Below are 6,814 nucleotides of genomic sequence, written 5' to 3' on the forward strand. Positions count from 1 at the left end.
CCCACCCAGTTCCCCCCCCCCAGTTTCCCCCCCCCCGTTGCCCCCCCCCAGTTGGGACCCCCCCAGTTTCCTCCCCCCCCAGTTGCCCCCCCCCCAGTTGCCCCCCCCCAGTTTGCCCTCCCAGTTCCCCACCCCCAGTTGGGACCCCCCCCCGTTGCTCCCCCCCCGTTGCCCCCCCCAGTTCCCCCCCCCCGTGCCCCCCCCCCGCCCCCACCTGCCGGCGGCAGCTCTTGATGGAGACTCCGGTGCGGGCGCTGACCTCGTCCAGTTCCTTCTTTGTGCCCTTCGAGAGCCTCTTCCCGAGCAGCGCCCGCGCCAGAGCCTCCCCGAAGGTGTAGTACCTGCGCGGCACAGCAGGGGGCGCCCCAAACTGGGAATGGCGCCCCTGAACTGGGAATGGCGCCCTGAACTGGGATGGGCACCTCTGAACTGGGATGGGCACTCCTGAACTGGGAATGGCGCCCCTGAACTGGGATGGGCACCCCTGAACTGGGATGGGCACCTCTGAACTGGGATGGGCACTCCTGAACTGGGAATGGCGCCCCTGAACTGGGATGGGCGCCCCGCACTGGGATGGGTACCCCTGAACTGGGATGGGCACCCCCGGACTGGGATGGGCACCTCTGAACTGGGACTGAGCCCCCGAACTGGGATGGGCGACCCTGAACTGGGATGGGCACTCCTGAACTGGGACTGAGCCCCCAAACTGGGAATGGCGCCCCTGAACTGGGATGGGCGCCCCGCACTGGGATGGGCGCCCCGGACTGGGAATGGCACCCCTGAACTGGGATGGGCGCCCCGCACTGGGATGGGCACCCCTGAACTGGGACTGAACCCCCAAACTGGGAATGGCGCCCCTGAACTGGGACTGGATGGGCGCCCCTGAACTGGGATGGGCGCCCCGGACTGGGAATGGCGCCCCTGAACTGGGATGGGCGCCCCTGAACTGGGACTGAGCCCCCAAACTGGGAATGGCGCCCCTGAACTGGGAATGGCGCCCCTGAACTGGGATGGGCGCCCCGGACTGGGAATGGCGCCCCTGAACTGGGATGGGCAACTCGGAACTGGGATGGACGCCCCGGACTGGGAATGGCGCCCCTGAACTGGGAATGGCGCCCCTGAACTGGGATGGGCGCCCCTGAACTGGGACTGAGCCCCCGCACTGGGAATGGCGCCCCTGAACTGGGAATGGCGCCCCCGCACTGGGAATGGCGCCCCTGAACTGGGAATGGCGCCCCTGAACTGGGATGGGCGCCCCGCACTGGGAATGGCGCCCCTGAACTGGGAATGGCGCCCCTGAACTGGGAATGGCGCCCCTGAACTGGGATGGGCACTCCTGAACTGGGACTGAGCCCCCGCACTGGGAATGGCGCCCCTGAACTGGGACTGAGCCCCCGCACTGGGAATGGCGCCCCTGAACTGGGATGGGCACTCCTGAACTGGGACTGAGCCCCCGCACTGGGAATGGCGCCCCTGAACTGGGATGGGCGCCCCTGAACTGGGACTGAGCCCCCAAACTGGGATGGGCGCCCCGGACTGGGAATGGAGCCCCTGAACTGGGAACGGCGCCCCTGAACTGGGAATGGCGCCCCTGAACTGGGACTGAGCCCCCAAACTGGGATGGGCGCCCCGGACTGGGAATGGCGCCCCTGAACTGGGACTGAGCCCCCCCCAAACTGGGAATGGCGCCCCTGAACTGGGATGGGCGCCCCTGAACTGGGACTGAGCCCCCAAACTGGGAATGGCGCCCCTGAACTGGGATGGGCACTCCTGAACTGGGACTGAGCCCCCAAACTGGGATGGGCACCCCTGAACTGGGATGGGCGCCCCCCACTGGGAATGGCGCCCCTGAACTGGGATGGGCGCCCCTGAACTGGGATTGGCGCCCCGGACTGGGAATGGCGCCCCTGAACTGGGACTGAGCCCCCCAACTGGGATGGGCGCCCCTGAACTGGGATGGGCGCCCCGGACTGGGAATGGCGCCCCTGAACTGGGAATGGCACCCCTGAACTGGGATGGGCACTCCTGAACTGGGAATGGCGCCCCTGAACTGGGAATGGCGCCCCTGAACTGGGACTGAGCCCCCAAACTGGGAATGGCACCCCTGAACTGGGATGGGCACTCCTGAACTGGGACTGAGCCCCCAAACTGGGATGGGCACCCCTGAACTGGGATGGGCGCCCCCCACTGGGAATGGCGCCCCTGAACTGGGATGGGCGCCCCTGAACTGGGATTGGCGCCCCGGACTGGGAATGGCGCCCCTGAACTGGGACTGAGCCCCCCAACTGGGATGGGCGCCCCTGAACTGGGATGGGCGCCCCGGACTGGGAATGGCGCCCCTGAACTGGGAATGGCACCCCTGAACTGGGATGGGCACTCCTGAACTGGGAATGGCGCCCCTGAACTGGGAATGGCGCCCCTGAACTGGGATGGGCACCTCTGAACTGGGAATGGCGCCCCTGAACTGGGACTGAGCCCCCAAACTGGGAATGGCGCCCCTGAACTGGGACTGAGCCCCCCAACTGGGATGGGCACCTCGGAACTGGGACTGAGCCCCCGCACTGGGAATGGCGCCCCTGAACTGGGAATGGCGCCCCTGAACTGGGATGGGCGACCCGGACTGGGATGGGCACCTCTGAACTGGGATGGGTACCCCAAACTGGGATGGGCGCCCCTGAACTGGGATGGGCGCCCCGGACTGGGATGGGCACTCCTGAACTGGGAATGGCGCCCCTGAACTGGGATGGGCACCCCTGAACTGGGATGGGCGCCCCGGACTGGGAATGGCGCCCCTGAACTGGGATGGGCACTCCTGAACTGGGAATGGCGCCCCTGAACTGGGATGGGCGACCCGGACTGGGAATGGCACCCCTGAACTGGGACTGAGCCCCCAAACTGGGATGGGCACCCCTGAACTGGGATGGGCGCCCCGCACTGGGAATGGCGCCCCTGAACTGGGACTGAGCCCCCAAACTGGGATGGGCACCCCTGAACTGGGACTGAGCCCCCGGACTGGGAATGGCACCCCTGAACTGGGATGGGCACTCCTGAACTGGGACTGAGCCCCCAAACTGGGATGGGCACCCCTGAACTGGGATGGGCGCCCCGGACTGGGAATGGCACCCCTGAACTGGGATGGGCACCCAAACTGGGAATGGCACCCCTGAACTGGGATGGGCGCCCCGGACTGGGAATGGCACCCCTGAACTGGGACTGAGCCCCCAAACTGGGATGGGCACTCCTGAACTGGGATGGGCGCCCCGGACTGGGATGGGCGCCCCGGACTGGGATGGGCACTCCTGAACTGGGATGGGAACCCCTGAACTGGGATGGGCACTCCTGAACTGGGATGGGCGCCCCTGAACTGGGACTGAGCCCCCAAACTGGGATGGGCACCTCGGAACTGGGATGGGCACCCCAAACTGGGATGGGCACCTCTGAACTGGGATGGGCACCCCTGAACTGGGACTGAGCCCCCAAACTGGGATGGGCACCCCTGAACTGGGATGGGCGCCCCTGAACTGGGATGGGCACCCCCGGACTGGGATGGGCACTCCTGAACTGGGATGGGCGCCCCTGAACTGGGATGGGCACTCCTGAACTGGGACTGAGCCCCCAAACTGGGAATGGCACCCCTGAACTGGGATGGGCACTCCTGAACTGGGATGGGCACCCCAAACTGGGATGGGCACCCCTGAACTGGGATGGGCGCCCCTGAACTGGGATGGGCACCTCTGAACTGGGATGGGCACCTCTGAACTGGGATGGGTACCCCAAACTGGGATGGGCACTCCTGAACTGGGAATGGCACCCCTGAACTGGGATGGGCACCCCTGAACTCCTCCCAGTGCCCCTCCAACCCGCTCCCAGTGCTCCCAGTCCCTCTCTAACTCCCTCCCATTGCTCCCAGTGCCCCCAATTCCCCCCCCACTCCTTCCAGTGCCCCTCCAGCCCCCTCCCAGTGCCCCCAGTGCCCCTCCCAGTGCTCCCAGTGCCCCTCCCGCCCCCTCCCAGTGCTCCCAGTTCCCATCCAACCCCCTCCCAGTACTCCCAGTGCCCCTCCAACCCCCTCCCAGTGCTCCCAGTCCCTCTCTAACCCCCTCCCAGTGCCCCCAGTCCCCCTCCCACTCCTCCCAGTGCCCCTCCAGCCCCCTCCCACTCCTCCCAGTGCCCCTCCAACCCCCTCCCAGTGCTCCCAGTCCCTCTCTAACCCCCTCCCAGTACTCCCAGTTCCCATCCAACCCCCTCCCAGTGCTCCCAGTGCCCCTCCAGCCCCCTCCCACTCCTCCCAGTGCCCCTCCAACCCGCTCCCAGTGCTCCCAGTTCCCATCCAACCCCCTCCCAGTGCTCCCAGTTCCCATCCAACCCCCTCCCAGTACTCCCAGTGCCCCTCCAACCCCCTCCCAGTGCTCCCAGTTCCCATCCAACCCCCTCCCAGTACTCCCAGTGCCCCTCCAACCCCCTCCCAGTGCTCCCAGTTCCCATCCAACTCCCTCCCACTCCTCCCAGTGCCCATCCAACCCCCTCCCAGTGCTCCCAGTGCCCCTCCAACCCCCTCCCACTCCTCCCAGTGCCCCTCCAGCCCCCTCCCAGTGCCCCCAGTGCCCCTCCCAGTGCTCCCAGTGCCCCCCCATGGCGCACCGCTGGACGAGCATGGCCTGGCGGGAGGGGGGGATCTGGAAGAGGAGCTGCTGCAGCAGGCGGGGGGGGGCGTGCAGCAGCCGCTCCAACATGCTGAAGGTGCGGTAGTGGTCCCGCGTGTCACTCTGCAGCACCGCCACCGACGTCCCCGCGCGCTCCAGGACCCCCCCCCGCAGCCGCCGCGCCACCGCCTCCGCCACTGCGGGGACACGGGGACACCTCAGCCGGGGGGGGACGTGGCCACCAGGAGAGAAGGGACATGGAGACACCACAAGATGTGGCCCATACAAGATATAGGACATGGGGACACGGGGGGACGTGGCCACCAGGAGAGAGGGGACATGGGGACACCACCGGATGGGGCCACCAGGAGATATGGGACATGGGGACACCAGGGAACGTGGCCACCAGGAGATACAGGTCGTGGGGACACCACCGGATGGGGCCACCGGGAGAGAGGGGACGTGGGGACACCAGGGGACGTGGCCACCAGGACATACAGGACATGGGGACACCATGGGATGTGGCCACCAGGAGATACAGGATGTGGGGACACCACCGGATGGGGCCACCAGGAGATAGGGGACATGGGGACACCACAAGATGTGGCCCATACAAGATATAGGACGTGGGGACACCAGGGGACGTGGCCACCAGGAGAGAAGGGACATGGGGACACCACCAGATGGGGCCACCGGGAGAGAGGGGACATGGGGCCACCAGGGGATGTGGCCACCAGGAGAGAAGGGACATGGGGACACCACAAGATGTGGCCCATACAAGATATAGGACATGGGGACACGGGGGGACGTGGCCACCAGGAGAGAAGGGACATGGGGACACCACCGGATGGGGCCACCGGGAGAGAGGGGACGTGGGGCCACCAGGGGATGTGGCCACCAGGAGAGAAGGGACATGGGGACACCACAAGATGTGGCCCATACAAGATATAGGACGTGGGGACACCAGGGGACGTGGCCACCAGGAGAGAAGGGACATGGGGACACCACCGGATGGGGCCACCGGGAGAGAGGGGACGTGGGGCCACCAGGGGATGTGGCCACCAGGAGAGAGGGGACATGGGGACACCACCGGATGGGGCCACCAGGAGATATGGGACATGGGGACACGGGGGGACGTGGCCACAAGGGGGAGGGGAGGGTCTCAGGGGGGGGTTTGGGGGGGTCCCAGGAGGGGGTTGGGGGGTCCCGGGGGGGGGTTTGGGGGGGTCCCGGGGGGGGCGCACCGGAGTGTCCGTCCAACCAGAGCTGATAGACCTCTTCATCGATGAGCGTTGTGTTCCCCACGAAGATGTCCAGGTCACTCGTCATGGCCGCCTGCGGGGGGGGGACACCGTGGGGCACCCCCCAACCACCCCCAAAGCCCCCCCCCACCTCCCCCCCCCAGAGGGGCACAGGCGGCTGGGACCCCCCCAACCCCCCCCATCCCCCACCCCAGAGGGGCAAAGGTGGATGGGACCTCCCCCACCCCCCCCTATAGGGGGTCCAGGAGTTTGGGGGACACCCCCCCCCCCCAAAAAAAAAGGGGGGGTCACAACGCCCCCAAATCCCCCCCCCCATCCCCCCCAGAGGGGCACAGGCGGCTGGGACCCCCCCAACCCCCCCCACCCCCCACCCCAGAGGGGCAAAGGTGGATGGGACCTCCCCCACCCCCCCCTATAGGGGGTCCAGGAGTTTGGGGGACACCCCCCCCCCCAAAAAAAAAGGGGGGGGTCACAACGCCCCCAAATCCCCCCCCCCATCCCCCCCAGAGGGGCACAGGCGGCTGGGACCCCCCCAACCCCCCCCATCCCCCACCCCAGAGGGGCAAAGGTGGATGGGACCCCCCCTAGAGGGGGTCCAGGAGTTTGGGGGACTCCCCCCCCCAAAAAAAAAAAGGGGGGGGGGTCACAACCCCCCCAACCCCCCCCCCATCCCCCCCAGAGGGGCACAGGCAGCTGGGACACACACCCCCCCCCCATAGGGTGTCCCAGGATTTTGGGGGACCCCCTCTTCCCCCCCCCGACCCTCCCCCCCCCCATAGGGGGTCCCAGGACTTTGGGGGACCCCCAATTCCCCCCCCCCCCACATAGGGGGCGCAAAAGCTCGAGTGACCCCCCCCAACCCCCCCCCTATAGGGGGTCCCAGGAGTTTGGGGGACCCCCTCTTCCCCC

At 67.6% G+C, this 6,814-nt stretch overlaps 1 protein-coding gene across 1 annotated transcript; it reads right to left on the bottom strand.

Annotated features, from left to right (window-relative positions):
- Positions 1-214: 214 nt before the first annotated feature.
- FIBP (FGF1 intracellular binding protein) lies at positions 215-5,973 on the bottom strand (the record flags this gene model as incomplete). The annotated part of the gene is made up of 3 exons (XM_082500110.1): positions 5,888-5,973; positions 4,642-4,840; positions 215-341 (listed from the first exon to the last, which is right to left on the bottom strand). Coding segments are annotated over exons 1-3 (411 nt in total), but the record flags the coding sequence as incomplete, so codon positions are not given.
- Positions 5,974-6,814: the final 841 nt, after the last annotated feature.

The sequence above is a fragment of the Vanellus vanellus genome (assembly GCF_965231255.1).
Source record: "Vanellus vanellus genome assembly, contig: HAP1_SCAFFOLD_2467, whole genome shotgun sequence".
NCBI lineage: Eukaryota > Metazoa > Chordata > Aves > Charadriiformes > Charadriidae > Vanellus > Vanellus vanellus.